Source organism: Orussus abietinus, unplaced genomic scaffold (genome assembly GCF_000612105.2).
Source record: "Orussus abietinus isolate OABI.00-Male unplaced genomic scaffold, Oabi_2.0 scaffold144, whole genome shotgun sequence".
Lineage (NCBI taxonomy): Eukaryota > Metazoa > Arthropoda > Insecta > Hymenoptera > Orussidae > Orussus > Orussus abietinus.
The window spans coordinates 45,518-65,366 of record NW_019394362.1 but is presented as its reverse complement, the minus strand read 5'-3'; the positions used below and the strand labels follow the sequence as shown (position 1 = coordinate 65,366).

Genomic DNA, 19,849 nt, shown 5'->3' with positions numbered 1-19,849 from the left:
TGGAGTACCGACCACGCTTAATATTCCAGCGTTTCCTCCCAATTACATGCAAATTTATCCCAATTGTTCAGGCTTTAAGTTACCGAAATGTCCAATTGCTGGCGAGGGTCTATCTCTTCCCATCTTCCGCAATTCTTACTAAAATAACAATTCTCTCGTTACACATGGGTTGCTCATGAATAATGGAAATAGCAGGCGAAATATATTCTGGACGGCATTCGTTTATCGGGAAGAAATCCTCATCCGTGTGTCAGCGTTCTCCGAAATCCTCTGAGGCGTCCTGGGAAGTGCAGGGCATAAGAGCCGGAGTCTATCTTACGATAACCTTAATTAAGTGACGCGTATCGCGAGCCTTCGCGAGAAATGGCTTGTGAGTCGCTAACGTTCAGGGCATATCGTACACACAGCCAGAAAGCGTCTCGGAGGAGCCGGTGCCACCTTCGCCTCCTTCGCCGCCACCATCTGCACCGGTACCATCAGCGTCGCCACCATCCCCACCGCCACCATCAGCATCACCACCATCTCCACCGCCACCATCGGCATCATAACCATCTCCACCGCCATCAGCATCACCACCATGCCCACCGCCACCATCAGCACCGGCACCATCAGCATCGCCACCATCCCCACCGCCACCATCAACATCACCACCATCTCCACCGCCACCATCAGCATCACCACCATCCCCACCGCCACCGTCAGCATCATCACCATCCCCACCGCCATCATCAACACCACCACCATCCCCACTACCACCATCAACATCACCACCATCCCCACCATCAGCATCACCACCATCATCAGTATCACCACCATCACCACCATCCCCACCGCCATCATCAGAACCACCACCATTCCCACTACCACCATCAGCATCACTACCATTCCCACTGCCACCATCAGCATCACCATCATCCCCACCGCCACCATCAGCATCACCACCATCACCATCGCCACCATCAGCATCACCACCATCCCCACCGCCACCATCAGCATCACCACCATTCTCACCGCCACCATCAGCATCATCACCATCCCCATCGCCACCATCACCACCTTCACCACCGTCATCCTGGAAGAGTTAATCTTTCAGGGACGGGCAGTGACACTCGTCCATAAATTTTCAACCGGAGCTGCGGTAACGGACGGACGTCAGTGAAAGACCGAGAGAGCGAGAGAGGAACGCAAGCCGTGTCACTCGGCCAGAGAGGACGAGTCGTATAGTATTGAATGATAAATGACCGACATTAGAACGGTTAATGGGCCGGCTAGACTGACTTCTACAACGGCTGCGGCAGATTTTCCGCTAGACGAGCGAGCTCTCCACGTCGACCTCGTGTCCTGGTAGCTTCAAATTGTCACAGGCTTCTGGTCGCCTCCAGACGCTGGCGTGCTTTTTATATACAAGTTTGGCTCAGCCTGCGATTTACGTATCCTCTCTAATGGACTATGTGCAGAGTTCCAGTAAATTCGAAGAATCTACCTGCAGTTGTAGTAGAAAGCAATGATTTAATGTCCGTTCCCTGGGCGTTCGCATTTTACTCATCGGATGCACGTTTTATTAGGTTGAGAAGTAAGTTCCCGTCGTTTTAATTACGTCACGTTAAAAACCGCGGGTACTCTTCCTCAACCTGATATTTCTAAGTATTTATGTATAATTCCTCTCCAATTTAAGAAAAACTTGGAAGTTAATGAGAATTATGGGATATGGACGGTTATTCTTAATTATTCTTTCAGGAAAGGCCCCTAGGTGTTTGGTACTGATTCTTTGGAGCATGATTAATATGAATCTCTATTTATATTATTCCGCACGTGAAATTTCAATCAATAACTAACCGAGAGAGTTATTGGCGCACTTATTGTTTAATCGGACGCGCTAACAATAACGAGAACATTTACAGAAATTGTTTTAGTACTAATACACTAAGATGAATATAAATTGTTATTAATAGCAAGGTAACTTAAGGTAATAACGCGCATATGGGTAATACACCCCAGGAGCATCGTACTACGATTTTTTTAAATTACATTTCTGTATAGAATTGTATTTTATTTTTGTAGTTTGGAACTAAAATAAAAATTGGTCGCGTACGTCCTGCTCATCTTCTCTTCCGAAAGTACTTTATATTTCAACTTTCACAGGCCTTTTAAATTATGGTGGGCCTTATTACCTTAAGGTACCATATATTAATAATTTACGCAGATTGTGTTAACACCTCATTTTCTGAATCTTTCACCCATGCGAACTTACACGTATTACAGAGACTTAGGACGTTTCACGTCGATAGCTGGGCAAAGTATTTTCATACAGTCATTAAATTCCATTTTGTTTCATCGATTCGTTAAATTGGCGAGTAAATTTCCTCGTACTCCATTTCATATTTCAATAGGGTTGCTTGACAAGAATTTCGACCCGTCATCGTGGAACGCTCTTCGGGCATGTGGTTCCATTTTTTGCAACGTCTACCGTGAAGGTAACTTCACTTGAATACTTATACACCGAAGCGCAGTTCTCATAATTTATATGAAGCTTAAAAAATTCCAAAAGTATCCTCGGACATCCATTCGCATGGTAACTACTTTCCGATTACGGTCGTTTAGAAACCGACCAACAGCCTCCGGTGGAGGAATTAATATGGACTGATCACGGTCGATGATGCTCAACCATGAAATTTACTTACAAGGAAGGTATCCCAGGCCGATCTCTCCGATCTCATTCCTTTTATAATATGTTATAGTAGACTGTAAACTAAGCGACACGTATTTTTTTTTTATCTGCCATTAAACACTTTAAGGGGGTGAAACCACAATCCAAAGTAAGGCCTGCGAGGGATGGCTCACCCCTTAATTTTTTTTTTTTAATTGAGGAAATTACATTTTTCATTTCTCGTTATGAGAACGCTTTTCCAGGTGGATTGGTTAAAAAATATTGTTCTTGTGGGTGAAACTGCTACATCGCTCCTTGACATCCCTTACTTTGGGTGGTGGTTTCACCCCCATAAGGTGAAGTGAAATACGTCGAGGAACTTGATCGACGTCGATAAAGAAGATTTTTCTAAATGCCTGCGTTGCCGACGTTCGTTTTTATATTGACAGTTGTGTCGAATTATATTGGATATTGTACCAAATGGCGTACTCCACCTGTCGTTTTTGTACAATAAAGAAATCGAAGTAAAACTCCAGAAATCCTCTGGATTCATGCTTTCTGGGGCCCTAATTGACTGCAGAGGGACTCCCTGCGCCATCTGTGATTTCCAGGTCAATTAAATTTTCACTCCGAGACCTCGTATTACCATCGTTTTAGCATAGAAGCGCATACAACACTTATTTTGCCTTTATCCCGTTCAAATGCGAGTTTATCGACTACCAGAGTGTTCTAAATTGTTGTAAAATTGTCCTGACCCTTTCGATTCTCGTATCAGAGCCTTCGATAATTGTATATCGATCGAAATATGAGAGCTCGATGCCATTTTGGTTCTGGTCTGGACTGAGTTGAAAAATTTTGTTGAAAAATCCAAATTTTTAATGTGTCAGGACAATTCTTAGATGATCGGGAGTGATGTGTCAAAGTTTCGGACAGTTTGGTCTAATACCCTTAAAAAAAAGTGTTGCATTCGAATCGGGGTTTCAGTTCACCTTAAAGTGTTTAATTGCAGATAAAAAAGAATACGTATCGCTTAGTTTTTAGTCTACTATTACATATTATAAAAGAAATGAACTCGGAGAGATCGACCTGGGATAACTTCCTTGTTAGATCCCCGAGGTAATGGACCTTCAAATTTGGTCGGGGCCAACCCGCGGTAGCTGACATATCATCGTTAGGGTCACTCATTATTCAAACTTACCGCGTTCTATCTATCTCGGTTTTACATCGACGACGATGTGAGCCGGGTGACGATGTCGCCGTGGGATTCGCGGCATGCATTATTCACAATTTTATATTGAAATTGTACGGGGCTCACCGTCACCGGGCACAGAGTAGAATGGAATGGAAGAGAATGGAAGAATGGAGGGAAGAGGAAATGAAAGCGCACTTTATACCTCGCACCTCGACTAGACCCGTCAAAGGTTGTTACCCTGTGACAAACGGAGCTGTATTCCCAATGGTTTCCTCGCAATTCTCGAGGATTTGCGCGGCAAGCGCTGAAGAATTACGCGCGGAGTTCAAACCGTGTTCTTCCGCACTTCAAAGAGTCAAGAAAAATGGACGGGAAAGTGGTCCATAAAAGTGGGTACAGTCCAAGTAGGAACATTTCGACTCGCGTTTATTCGGCACATTGTTAAAAAAATTCATATACGTTTAGTACAAAAGGTTGCAGTAAAATTATAAATTTGAAAAGTGGGTACAGTCCAAGTAGGAACATTCGGCCTCGCGACGCCGAATACGTTTATTTAATACACTGTTAAAAAAATTCATAAAATTCATATACGCTAAGTACATGAGGTTGCAGTAAAATTATAAATTTGAAATGTGGATACAGTCCAAGTAGGAACATTCTGTCTCGCAGCGCCGAATTCGTTTATTCGGTATACTGTTAAAAAAATTCATAAAATTCATATACGTTAAGTACATGAGGTTGCAGTAAAATTATAAATTTGAAATGTGGGTACAGTTCAAGTAGGAACATTCCGACTCGCGACGCCGAATACGTATATTCGGTACATTGTTAAAAAAATTCATACACTTTTAGTACATAAGGTTGTAGTAAAATCAAAAATTTGAAATGTGGGTACAGTCCAAGTAGAAACATCCCGACTCGCGACGCCGAATACGTTTATTTAATACACTGTTAAAAAAATTCATAAAATTCATATACGTTAAGTACGTGAGGTTGAAGCAAAATTATAAATTTGAAATGTGGGTACAGTCCAAGTAGGAACATCCCGACTCGCGACGCCGAATACGTTTATTTAATACACTGTTAAAAAAATTCATATACGTTAAGTACATAAGGTTGCAGTAAAATCAAAAATTTGAACTGTAGGTACTAATTATGTAAATATTGCTTTTCGTTTGGTTTTTATGAGCCTTTTTCCAAATCCCAGTAAAATCCTAAAATTCGGCCGGTAATCTTCGCATCTCGCCCGGCACTAAAAGGGTTAATATACGTAAATTCCCCTCGATGGTTTACCCGTGAATCCACGGCCTCCTCATCGACGCCCCGCATATCATTTTTCATGGAAAAGCCCGATTTCTTAAGAGAGTCACGCAACAGAGGACTAAGCCACCGATCTCGATCGGACCACCGGCCTAGTCCTCAGGAAAGTGAAGGAACATCCGGGCATTTGAATGATATCCACTCACGGGTACAAAGCGTAGATAGCCGGCCGATAAGTCCCGAAGAAGACGATCGATCGGACGTCCAAGTAATCGAGCAACCTCGCGATCGAGCGATCGTTGGCCCCTAATGGGTCGATGGTTTCTCATGGAGTGCCCGAGCGATGATCAGGCCGGAGCCGATAAAGTCGGAACCGGCGGTCGATCCGGTCACAGCCGACCGGCGATCTCTCGGTAGATTTCTCGTCTCGTCGCTTTGGTGAAACGTGGCCATTACCTTCTCGCGTGTCCGGCCCAGGGTGAGTCGGGTGACACGGCGCGTCGAGGTGCGTCCCCGTACCTGCGTCGAATAATGCCCCGCCGAACAATGACGTGCGGTGATGTATGTGGGTTACGGGTCGAGCAGCTGTTACCCTCGACAACTGGTTCCTCACACTCCCGTGGCTGCTCACAATGTCACAATGACGTGTGAGCACTTGTGACAGCGTCGTGTGAGTACCGCGTATTACCCTGGAGTTTGTATTACAACCGCTTGGCTGCACGCAAGGGTGGCGCGACTCTTGACGCGAGCCTGGACGGTGCAAATGGCCAGAGTATTTCCCAACTCTGACGGATTGTAAATCACCTCCCTAGTGGCACAAAATATTTATCCTACATTTTCTATATATTTAACGAATATCGTACATTTTGTTAATATTTACCAGACATTTGAAATATTTGCCAAACGTTTACTTTAGAATATTATCTCCATAATATTTATATAATATTAGCTCCATTTGCTTCTTTGGACGGGCGGCCCTTATTCCTATTAGCACAAAATATTTGTCCTATATTTTCTATATATTTAACGAATGTCGTACATTTTGTTAATATTTAGCAGACATTTGAAATATTTGCCAAACGTTTACTTTAGAATATTATCTCTGTAATAGTTATATGATATTACCTCCATGTGTTTTCGTAATATTTTTCTACCAGATATACAAAACGTTTCGTTTCATTTTAATAGAAGTATTTTATAATATTATCTGACGAATAAACATTTAAATAAACGTTTTAAAAATCTGTAAAATCAAAATCACATGTTTTGTTCCCATAATGAAATAGCGGAAAGAAAATATTAGAAAAATTTCTCGTGTTTTTTCATACCAAATGAAGTGTCCGATAGTAGTCGTGAAGTAAAAAATGTATTTTCTATATAGGTTTATAAATTATTGAAACTAAATATGTCAATGAGATTTTCAACAAATATTTCAGATATCTTCGAATGAAATCTACGAGACATCTTAAATAATCTGTCGCTTGAGATATTTAGTAAAGATTACAAAGAAATATTTAGAAATTATTCTATGCTACTAGACTCTTCATTTGGTATCAAAAAATACGAGACATTTTTAGGGTTTAAATAGGAAAAAATAATTGTGTGTACAAATTCTTTGGATGAAATGATTAATTTACGATACAAAAATGGTTAAAATTAATGCTATGGTTTTTTCGGTATTTCTTTTCGAAGTTTGAATTCCGTCAAATTGACGGGTCCCGTAAACCTAGTGTTAAAAAGAAAATGCCATCTACATTGTCCAAGATATATGTTAGAGGATACAGTAAATATGGTCCGATACATAATTATTAATTGAATGCAACTTTCAGAAACCCAAGACTACTTTCTTCCCAAAGCATTGAACAAACATCAGTGGAAGGTTTCAGATGAAGTGGAATTAGTGATGTTCGGTCCTAGCATTACACCCGTTAAAATTCTATTTATGTAAAAGGAAGCCTGTGTCACTACAAACGCTCTGTACAAAAGAAGCCGAAATGAGCTTTCCCTTTTTGCTTCTGTCACTCGCACTCCGCTCCTTTCAAAATGACGACGGAGACACATTGATAGAGGAAACCGAAGACAGATTGGTATTTCCGAATCAGTAGCTCTCTTCAGGCATTGGTCATAAAGCATTTACTACATATTCCTTCGCTGTTGTCTGAAAGTAAAAGTGAAGCAACGATTTAAACATAAATTTTATTTTAAATATCTGCATTACATTTTGCAGTCCCTAGATGACAGATGTTCTAAAACGTGATACGATCGTGCAATATTGATCATCCCTGAAACGGCAATTACGTGGGGCCTTACTTCAGAATCGTAAGTACGTATATTTTTAAGAAATAAATCCTCAAATTGTTTATATATTTAACATGCAATAATAATAATAATATTAATACCGTGCATTTATATTGCACACAATATTAACATGAAATTCTGGATGTCGTATGATTTAAAGATGCTAAAAAGCGGCACTGACTGAAGTGTGCTACTATGTGACTTCCACAACGTGGGGCCTTACTTCAGAATCGTAAGAACATAAATTTGTAAGAAATTAGTCCTTAAATTGTTCAACTGTTTAACATACAATACAGAAATTAATATTAATTACGTGCATATATATTACACGCAATAATTAACATGAAATTCTGGATGTTGTACGATTTAAAGATGCTAAAAAGCGGCACTGACTGAAATGTGCTACTATGTGACTTCCACAACGTGGGGCCTTACTTCAGAATCGTAAGAACATAAATTTTTAAGAAATAAATCCTCAAATTGTTTATATATTTAACATGCAATAATAAAATTAATATTAATCCCGTGCATTTATATTGCACACAACAGTTAACATGACATTCTGGATGTCGTACGATTTAAAGATGCCAAAAAGCGGCACTGACTGAAATGTGGCACCGACTCTACGTGACTTCCATTACGTGGGGCCATACTTCAAAATAGTAAGTACATAATTTTTTAAGAAATAAGTCCTTAAATTGTTCAACTGTTTAACATACTATAATGAAATGAATATCAGTAACGCGCATGCATATTACACACAATAATTAATATAAAATTCTGGATGTCGTAGGATTTAAAGGTGTTAAAAAGTATGTGGCACCGACTCCATATGAGTTCCTAGGGAGATTGATAAATAACGAAAGAACACTATTTGCATGATAGTAAAACAACAGTGTTATGATTGCTGAATCAGCTTGCTGTAAACAGAGAGAAAACAAGAACAGCTAACAGCGAAAAGAACATCCTCTAAGCATTGTCATCTTTCAACAAATAAACATTTTTGTAATTAACGATACTATCACTTGTGTTTCAATGATTTGCATAATTAAATACCATATCGCAATCGTGTCAAGTTTTAATTAACTTGGAAGACATTATTTAAATCGTTAACCATACATTTTCTTTATCAAGAAACTCGGTAGAACTTCGCGTCAAATATACACTTACACACTTTGTATACATACTTCAACATAAATAAATTAATTGAGTAATTGTGCGGGGTATATAAGTATATAAATAGTGATATACACTTTCGTGCAGAAAATCAAAAAGAGACGCTGTTTTTTAAAGAGCTTGCCTTACAATATGCACATGAAGAAGAAGTAATATCTCGTTATAAAAGTAAAGGAGAAAAAAAGATCAGGTACTCCTGTGTATTCCGTGACATTTGTACGTTGTATACGTACTTCAACATAACTAAATGAATTGAGTAATTGTGCGGGATCACATAGTAATATACACTTTTGTGCAGAAAATCAAAAAGAACCGCTGTCTTTTGAAGAACTTGTCTTACAATATGCACACAAAGAAGAAGTAATATCTCATTATAAAAGTAAAGGAGAAAAAAAGATCAGGTACTCCTGCGTATTCCGTGATATTTGTACGTGTCCATTGTTGTCGACGGCGTGACTGCATCACTTTCTCAGTTTCATCTCACGTTCAAAGTGCCTGGTCGTCCCATTTGTAATACATTACTGGATGTAATTAATCACGTGAAATTTATTTCTCTCTAACAATGCTTACGACAACCGTGAAATCATGGGATCCCAACACATTACGCACGACCCAGCAGTCCGTTATGGAGTGCCGGGCTTATAAGGTAGCGGCCATCTGTTTCGAAACCCTCCTGTGATGTATGGATTTCGAAAACAGGGTCCAGAGATTCGAACAAATGTAGAATCTGTAAAATATGAAGTTTCCCGGTCATGGATCCACAAAATGGTGGTGGTATATTCCAGAATCTATCGCCCATGTTCCTACGTGTAACCTTCTTTCACATAAACTTTGAAAATACGTGATTTCGACAACAAATGAAGCGAGCTTTAGAGGAATTGTTATCAAGGCGTGATATCATTCTTATGGAAAATATGAGTTATACTCATACTCCTAGACCGTAAAAATATGTAATTTCTGCAGAGATAATTCAAAATTTCACAATTGAATGTTTTAATATGGACAATGTTTAGTTTTCAAGAAATAATCGAAATCGAATCATTTGAAAAATGAAGTAGATTATACTTCTTTAGAATATAGTAGTAATGTTGTATGGATAAATTGACTCACTTTAAGATAAAGGAGAGAATCCGAATAATGAGAATCACACAATAAAATACGTAAAAATGCAGAACACAAGAATAGCGTATTACGAGAGAAAACAATGAAAGTCATATGATAATAACTATTAATATCTTTCCTAAAACTCTAATACCTTTCTTTCTTCCCTCGTACGCCTATTATCCGCTGTGATTTATTTAACTTATTCAATATGTTTTTGTTTCCGATTAATGAAAATTGCACATTAAAATACGTAAAAGTGTAGAACACAAGAATAGCGTATTACGAGAGAAAACAATGAAAGTCATATGATAATAACTATTAATATCTTTCCTAAAACTAATACCTTTCTTTCTTCCCCCGTACGCCTATTGTCCGCTGTGATTTATTTAACATATTTAATATGTTTTTGTTTCCGAATAATGAGAATCACACAATAAAATACGTAAAAGTGCAGAACACAAGAATAGCGTATTACGAGAGAAAACAATGAAAGTCATATGATAATAACTATTAATATCTTTCCAAAAACTCTAATACCTTTCTTTCTTCCCCCGCACGCCTATTATCCGCTGTGATTTATTTAACTTATTTAATATGTTTTTATCTTAATTTTCGTGTAAAATTTATAAATAATTCAGAACAGAACTAAAACTTCACCTTTATTTCCTCACATATGTGATAGGTACAATACTGTCCTAATCATATTTCGGTAATGTAGCCTCTAACGCTTTTAACTTAAATAAAAAAAAGAACATTGGTTTTTAATCATAATAAGGGGAAAGAAGAGATTACTTAACGTTCTGTACTTATAAGCAAACGCATTAAAATGGTAACATCAAAATGTTTCGGGCGACGTAGGTACGAAAGGGTATGTAATCCCTTGTGTAATCTACATCCCTTAAATTGAAACTTCGATACAGATCGCGATATATCGGACTGACCACGTATTGCCGATAGCAGGATTAATTTGTCAATAGAATGTGACTCATTCTCATCGAGCACGCGTTTATTATCGCATTACATTGGTTAAACAAGTGCGTTTGCTCGCTTCATTCGCTGTCGAACTCGTTGGGGGGGCTTCACCCCAAGCCAATAATTGAAGGGTTCCATTCCCCAAAACCCCTGACAGAGATTTCCTTTGTACCCCATTAAATGTACCCCTTATCATGGTTTTTTTGGTAAGAAGATTTTTTTTCCTGTAGAAGCATAATAAATAAAATAAAACAAATGTTCTCGACCAACACGTTCCAACATCAACTGTTCATTATATTCAGGGTATTGCAAAATATGGACCCGATTTGTATTGATAAGCAGACTGAAATCGGATTCGTCTTTCTGTAACAGCTTGCATTTCTACATTTTGCTAATGCCATAAATTCTTCTAAGGAAATAAAAGCTCCTATGACCCCCTTTTGTTATACACTTTATATTTTAAGTGTTCTTATTAGGTTACAACGTACAGTTCAGAAATATTGAATGTTTTAATGAATTCATGTTTCATATTTCAATGGATCTATTCAAATTCATTTAATGTCGTTCAAGATTTCATTGTGCGAATGACGAATCGGATAAAAAAATCACATAATTCGAGGACCACTTTGACACTACTCGGGTTGTTATTTATACAATTATAACAGATTATTCGGAATATAACAAATTGTTCTGCCAGTTTAAACGCGATTAATAAAATGACAGGATTGATAACCGGGAGTCTATGTAAGCGATGGTAAGAAATGACTTCATAATCGTCATTTTAACATTAAGAATGATATTAAATTGAATAAGTTATGTAGATTTATGAAAGAACAAAATTCGCGGCAAATTTCAACCTAATGGATTAATCAAGTTTATCATTGAAATGTGAACTATTTAATAAAAGAGAAACTGGTGTTTCTTGGCCATCGATTTCAAAATGGCGGAAAGATCTGCCTGAAACCTTCGTTACATTTAAATTCTGTTAAATATGGTTTGATCGCCATTTTGGAAACAACTTCATACGAACTTATAAAAATGCACATAAATTCTAAAGATTGTTTATTCCGAATTGTAAGGGTACTGGAACGATATCTTGATATGATTTGTTAATTTAGCCTATACTTGAGTGAATAATGGATTTCGTGATGGCAAGCATATAAGGCACCCCGTCGTTCCCATTTGTCTCTAAATGAACAAAGTACAGACATTTCATGTTTCCACGTAAGCAATGCCCGATTATACAAACGGAAACAGCCATTAATACCAACAAAGACTATATTATCTGGGCTGTCTCAAATAATGGAGTTCCCCATTTAAATAACGAATAAAACTAATTAACATCATAATCCAGTTATATTGAGAAAATATTAAAGTAAAAGCACATACTTTTATTTTCAGACCCTACAAAGCTTCCAAACTAACCAGCTGCATCCGCAGAAAAATAATGTATGCTTTTAAATGTATTTGGCGCGAAACACTACCGAGTTTCCTGATAGTTGGAATAGAAATTTCTATTCGCATAAACAAATGTGAAGCACTTAAAACTCTGCCAACAGAATTTATCTGCAGTTATGCAATTTATTAAAGCAATAAAATTATACTCGTGGTTAGAATTTTCTTTGTTAGCGACGACGAACGTCATATATCGCTCATTTGATCGAATAGCAACAGTAATAATATTTTGTTTATTGCTCAAAATTGATTTGCTAATTTAGCAGGAATTTTTCTGACCAACACGTTTCATTACATCCACGTTTGATACACTTGCAAGGATTTAAGCTGTTAAGGGGATATGAAAGTGGCATCTGAAAAGGTAATCGTTTATGAAATTTTTCTTCGAACTGGATGTACCGAATCGTTTTAAACATTACACTGTGAACATGGAAGCTATAAGGAAGGCCCTGACCCTCATGAAATTTCATATTTTATATCAAATTTTGAAAATATCTACAGACAAATTTTGAAAAAATTGTGATGTTATGGGTGTAAGGACCTTTCTTATAGCCTCCATATTCATATTGTTAAGTTCGAAACGATTCGGACTCCGAGTTCAGAGAAAAGATTCATAAAGGGGACCTCTTTGACGCCATTTTCATATCACCTTAACGCAATTATTACCGAAGTAAGAAGAAGACTATAGGCAATGCTATCCTTTGCGAAGATTGAAAGTGTCTTTTTTCGTGCGAAAGGGGATTTTGAATCCATTAAATCGAAAACAATATAAATGATTTAATCAATTTGATAATATTTCATAATTCCTTATGGCCTCCATATTCACATTGACAAGTTCGAAACGATTCGGACTCCGAGTTCGAAGAAAAGTTTCATAAAGGGGACCTCTTTGACGCTATTTTCATATCACCTCAACGCAATTATTACCGAAGTAAGAACAAAACTATGAGCAATGTTATCCTTTGCAAAGATTGAATGGGTCCTTTTTTTCGTGCAGAATGGGATTTCGAATGCATGAAACGATAACGATATAAATGATTTAAACAATTTGATAATATTTCATAATTCCTTATGGCTTCCATATGCACATTGTGAAGTTTGAAATGATTCGGTACACCGAGTTCGGAGAAAAGTTTCACAAATGAGACTGACGCCATTTTCACATCACCTTAACACAATTATTACCCAAGTAAGAACAAGACTATAAGCAATGCTATCCTTTGCAAAGATTGAAAATATCCTTTTTTTCGTGCAGAAAGGGATTTTGAATGCATTGAAACGATAACGATATGAATGATTTAAACAATTTGTTAAAATTTGATACCTTCCAAAGCGACGTTCAGCGAATGTTGGTTCGGGCAAATGGAGGTATTGAATGTTACAGTCAGGATCACGCCTGGGGTGTAGGTGTACGCATCCGCAGTTAATGCATTATACAACACGGCCAGTGGTACCAGCACCTCGTTGGTGGCCGATCGCGGTACTCCGTGTACACGATGGGACATACTTGGTAAATCCGCGAGGGTCGTGGCCTCTCTAAACGTTGTTCAAACTGCTGCAGGGTAGCCCTTGCTGGCTATCGAGTCCGGATCACGTCACGTCGCGTCGGATTGCGTTACGCTCTCGACACTGATCGGAGATTAGCTCCCCGATTGCATTCAAATCACGCACAAAGAGCTCAAACTCGAGAGCTCCTCCTCTGGCAACTGCGCTAGAGCCGCGCCTATCTGACAGCCGTATCTAACGGATTTTTAACGACCCTTTGTTGTCCGAAAATATGGCACCTTTCCTACCTCCTGCCTTTCGCCCCAGGACACTCCATACTCCGACGACAGGATGAACCATCCTCGAGAAAGATCCACGTAGGAAACGTGGATCCTCCACAATTTTGCTGCCCAGAGATCATCTACCTCTGGACGCCGCGGGGGATTTTGCATCAAACGAGTTAGGGAGGTTGCGTTTCTTGACCATTCCTCTTGTCGAGGTGCATCAGCTCTCAAACTCTTCGCCCAGGTTCAGGTCCTTAGTCCGACGAGCATGTTACCGCTGATTTGATTGGACGAAGACAACAACTTCTGGTACAGAGCGAAATTAAGGGGATGCGAAAGTGGCATCCGAAAAAACAATCGTTCGTGAAACTTATCCACGAACTGAGTCTGCCGAATTGTTTCAAACCTTAAAACGTGAATGTGGAGGCCCTAAGATAGGTCCGATGAGCTTATACCGCTGAATTGATTGGACAAAGACAACAACTTCTGGTACAGAGCGAAATTAAGGGGATGCGAAAGTGGCATCCGAAAAAACAATCGTTCGTGAAACTTTTCCACGAACTGAGTGTGCCGAATCGTTTCAAACCTTAAAACGTGAATGTGGAGGCTCTAAAATAGGTCCGATGAGCATGTATCGCTGATTTGATTGGACGAAGACAGCGATTTCTGGTACAGAGTGAAATTAAGGGGATGCGAAAGTGGCATCCGAAAAAACAATCGTTCGTGAAACTTTTCTACGAACTGAATGTGCCGAATCGTTTCAAACCTTAAAACGTGAATGTGGAGGCCCTAAGATAGGTCCGACGAGCATGTTACCGTTGATTTGATTGGACGAAGACAACAACTTCTGGTACAGAGCGAAATTAAGGGGATGCGAAAGTGGCATCCGAAAGGACAATCGTTCGTGAAACTTTTCCACGAACTGAGTGTGCCGAATCGTTTCAAACCTTTCAACGTGAATGTGGAGGCCCTAAAATAGGTCCGACGAGCACGTTACCGCTGATCGCACGTCAAGGAACTTGATCGACGTTAATAAAGAAGATTTTTCTAACCATCTACGTTGCTGGCGTTTATTTTTATATTGACAGCTGTGTTGAAATATAATGGGTATTGCATTAAATGGCATACTCCACCTGTCGTTTTTGTACAATAATTATAAGGAAATCGAAGTAAAACTCCAGAAATCCTCTGGATTCATGCTTTCTGGGGCCCTAATTGACTGCAGAGGGACCCCCTGCGTCATCTGCGATTTCCATGTCAATTAAATTTTCACTCCGAGACCTCATATTCCCATCGTTTTAGCATAGAACCGCATAAGACACTTTTTTTGCCTATATCCCATTCAAATGCGCGTTCATCGATTACCAGAGTGTTCTAAATTGTCGTAAAATTCTCCTGACCCTTTCATTTATCATATCGGAGCCTTCGATGATTCTATATTGATGGAAATATGAGAGCTCGACGGCATTTTGGTCCTGGTGTGGGCTAAGTTAAAGTTTTTTTCCAAAAATCCACATTTTGAATGTGTCAGGACAATTCTTAGATGATCACGAGTCATGTGTCAAAGTTTCGGACAGTTTGGTCCAATACCCTTAAAAGAAAAGTGTTGTATTCGAATCGACTGATTTGAAGGGGGTTTCAATTAAATCGTAAATCAGTCGGGATACGCCGTATCAGTGATCCGAAGATAGTCGTCCGTCGTCAGGGTCTACAAACCACTCTATCGCGTCCACTCCCGGGGTCTGGAAATGGCAAATGCCATTTCTGGTGCGTGCAACGTCTCGGCATCATCTAGCAGCTGGCGACTCGTCTCGTTTCGCTCGTGCGTCCCCCTCGGGGCCCCGGTACCTTCGAGGGGTTCGTTTAGCGTCAAGTTAAGTTTCAAGATGGCGAGTCGAGGGGCGATTCCGCGGAAGTCGTTAACGCGGTTGGCAGCCACGCCTCCTCGGGCTCTTTTCTTCCATCGACGCCGGCCTAAGGACGTTCCGCAAGAAGAACCGAAAGCACTCCAGGCGAGACGAGGCGTGCTCGAGGAGATCCGGCCAAGAAATAATCACCCCGTTATCAGCGGCTTAACGAGGCTTCGCTTATTATTGAGTGTCGTTTATCTCGGCCGCTGCCGATACCGGCGTTCAGCGATCGGGTAAAAAGAAGACGGGGTTACATGGGCCTGGTTTCCCTTAATGACTCCCTCTTAACGGCCTTAATTAACGCTTCGCGACGCCCAACTCGGAAAGGAAGAATTAATCCTGGCTCGCTAGTCCGTCCTGTTCCTGCCGCGAAAGGAATTTCAGGGGAAGGGCGTTCCGCTCCTCCTGATGAATCCGATCAGGCGTTAACGATCCTGTACTTCCCGGCCAACGTTTTGCATCTGCGGTATAACTAATTCCTTTAAGGACTCGAGGCTATTGGACCGCTTCGTCAAATTCCACCTAACCTATAAGGCGATTGCGATGGCGGCAAGACGTTCGCCATTGCGATCGCCGGAGGTCTCGTGAAAATAAATAAATAAAAATAAATTAATATTCGTTTTAAACGAAATATCTACACGATGAAAGGTAGGGCATTAAAATAACTAAACTCGAGACAACATAACAATATAACAACATATTAAGACCTACACAGAAACGGAGAACGCGGGAGACGTTCTGGTAACGCCGCGTCACCACACAAAGAAACAACCTCATGGAGAGCTACCAGCTCCTCATGCTCTTACAATCCGTAAAAAAGACAAACTCGAATAGAAAACAAAGGAATAATACACAATATGTGAAAAAATACAAATGTTTAACAGTTGGAGTTTGGTGAGGTGTCCTAACGGATACTGCAGGCCAATACAGGCGTTGCAAAACGCCGCCACCGCAACAACAACAACCTATAAATCATTTCCTCGACTTATTGATAGATTGAATAATTTAGATAACAGCAAAATGCACTTTTTTAGTGTTTCAGAAATGAAGTAATGAATCCAAATCGAGGTTTCGTCCTACATTGTTGGGGAAAATTGTAAGTGATGATGGCCGAGCTGAAAGACAAAGGACGAGGGGACTCATTTAAGAAATCATAAACCATATTAATAAAACAATATAACAACATATTAAGACTTACATAGAAACAGAGCACGCGGGAGACGTTCTGGTAACGCCGCATCACCACACAAAGAAACAACCTCATGGAGAGCTACCAATTCCTCATGCTCTTACAATCTGTAAAAAAGACAAACTCGAATAGAAAACAAAGGAATAATACACAAAACGGTTTAACAGTTGGAGTTTGCTGGGTGTCCTAACGGATACTGCAGGCCAATACAGGCGCTGCAAAACGCCGCCACCTCAACAACAAAAACCTAACCTATAAATCATTTCCTCGACTACGTATTGATAGATTGAATAATTTAGATAACAGCAAAATGCACTTTTTTAGTGTTTCAGAAATGAAGTAATGAATCCAAATCGAGGTTTCGCCCTTCATTATTAGGGAAAATTGTAAGTGATGATGGCCGAGCAAAAAGACAGAGGACTGGGGATTCATTCAAGAAATCATAGATTTTAATGCTCGAAATCACGTGGAAATCAGCTGGAAATTGCAAGCAGAAATCCCTGGAAGTCGTTGGAAATCATCAAAACATTGCCACAATGTTAAGGCCGGCTGTCCCTTGTTACCAAATCGTATTGTTACTTGTATGAAATCAATGGGAATCGGTTCTCAATGAAGGAAATCGTTTGCACTGATTTCTGAGTGAATTGCCCCTCGGCGATGGAAGAAATTGACTGTTGAATGTAAGTCCGGTTGGTATTCTAGGAACTACTATTTTGAGGCCCATTAAGTAATTTAGTCCAATTATATTTGGAAAGGAAGTCCGGGAGAGCAAAGCCAACGGATTGGTTGGGTTATATTTTCGGAAATGTTCGGGAAGGGACTTCGAGTCAGAATTATCGTGCGGATGCCACGGATAGTGTTAAAAAAAATACTAGGGAATAATTTAAAGGGACTAACTTAAATCCTAGCAGGCTTAAATTGCTATAAAATTTAGGTTTGATAATCCGAAGACAGACAACAGAAATCATAAACGGTTGGCAGTAACCGCACCGTGGTTGGGTTTTTTTTTTTTCTTTTAACCGATCTCTTTTATGTAATTAAAATTATAAAACTTCTATAAAAGAATCTGCATCTGAAAATGGAAAAGTAAACACTTTTTAAAGAAGACACGTACTTAAAAAAAGACACTACAAAGTACAAAATAATTATCTATAATCTGCTTATCTACTAACTTCTGTAAATTTCTAAGTGTTTATTGTTTGGAAAGTTTTAAGTTCGTGCAAAAAAAGAAACAAAAGGTAACGGAATATGAAACTGAAAACGCTGATACATTTCGTTTCTTTTTTTTTTGCGCTGACTTCAAACTTTACAAGCAGTAAACGGGTAGAAATCTTCAGTAGGTTGTACATAATTATTTTTTACCTTCTAATGACTTTTTTGAAGTCGGTTGTTTATTAAAAAGTTTTATAACAATTCATATTTAGAATGATACTACTTATGAATATGTGCATATGTTTTGACTCGAAACTCAACCGAGTTTCCCAAATTGAGATACAGTTAAAACAGTTGATAATCCAGCATTTAATAAATTATATTGAAAGCAAAGCATTAGTGTACAAAATTATTTATTCGCCACCCTTTCGATTTTTTTGTATAGTTACTTCATCCATTATTTATTATGAACATGCGTTGGAATTTCCGAGATACGTTTTACACTTTTCCTAAATTAATATATCAAAAGAGACAATTGTTGGATTTTTAAATGTCCAACGAATAGGAAAAATCATGTATAGTTTTTCACAGTTGTATAGAACATTTAACCATGTCAAAAAAAACTATTTGCGAATAAATCTTTGCTGAATTACTGTGCATTATGTACGACCCATGTTAATTCATAGAATTGATTAGTGGCTCCATTCCGACTGATAAGTTTAACACGAAATGGTTCGTGGTTAATACATCTGGACAAATGTAATTGTGTAGTTGATTGCATAATCAGCTCAAATCAACTATCTAAATTATCGTTCCGCCCCACATTCGTATCCGCAGTCCGCAAATCCGGTTAGCCAGAAACAATGCGAAATCCCGAATCTGAATCCAGAATATTCGTCATCGAAGCAAACGCGTAATATATCTACTTATTATACGGGATAATGTAACCGGGACCGAAAGCTGACACTGTTCCATTTTCAGACCTACAACAGTGTATTAAACAAAAAGAACGTCCAATTTATTCGGATAAGCCCTCTATCAATTTACAGAATCAAGTGTACTGATCACTGAAATATCAACACCTAAAAATAACACAGATAAAGATACTTCCATTTTGTAAAAATGTTTGATTAAGTCATGACCGAAATTTGAAATATCGTTAACAATGAATAAAATATTAATCGCGTCCAAATTTTTGCGGTAGAAAATTAATTTATAAGTATAGTTAATTTCTGACTATTAATTCATACGGTCGCAATTTTAATGACCATCAATGCAAAATATCTCTAAATTGCAATATGTTTCAATATTCCATTACTAGTGTCAAAGCAACTTTGTGGTACTTTTTGAAATTGCCATTTCGTTCGATCGAAATTTGAAATATCGTTAACAATGAATAAAATATTAATCGCGTTCTGATCTTTGCGGTAGAAAATTAATTTATAAGTATAGTTAATTTCTGACTATTAATTCCTACTGTCGCAATTTTAATGTCCATCAATGCAGAATATCTCTAAATTGCAATATGTCGCAATATTCCATTACTAGCGCCAAAGCAACTTTTTGGTACTTTTCGAAATTGCCATTTCGTTTGATCGAAATTTGAAATATCCTTAACAATGAATAAAATATTAATCGCGTCCTAATCTTTGCGGTAGAAAATAAATCTATAAATATAGTTAATATCTGACTGTCGCAATTTTAATGACCGTCAATGCAGAATAT

The 19,849-nt window shown here is 38.7% G+C and overlaps 1 protein-coding gene across 1 annotated transcript; it reads right to left on the bottom strand.

Annotated features, from left to right (window-relative positions):
* Positions 1-385: 385 nt before the first annotated feature.
* On the bottom strand, positions 386-1,072 carry LOC105694638 (glycine-rich cell wall structural protein 1.0-like; the record flags this gene model as incomplete). The annotated part of the gene is made up of 1 exon (XM_023432022.1): positions 386-1,072. A coding segment is annotated over one exon (687 nt), but the record flags the coding sequence as incomplete, so codon positions are not given.
* Positions 1,073-19,849: the final 18,777 nt, after the last annotated feature.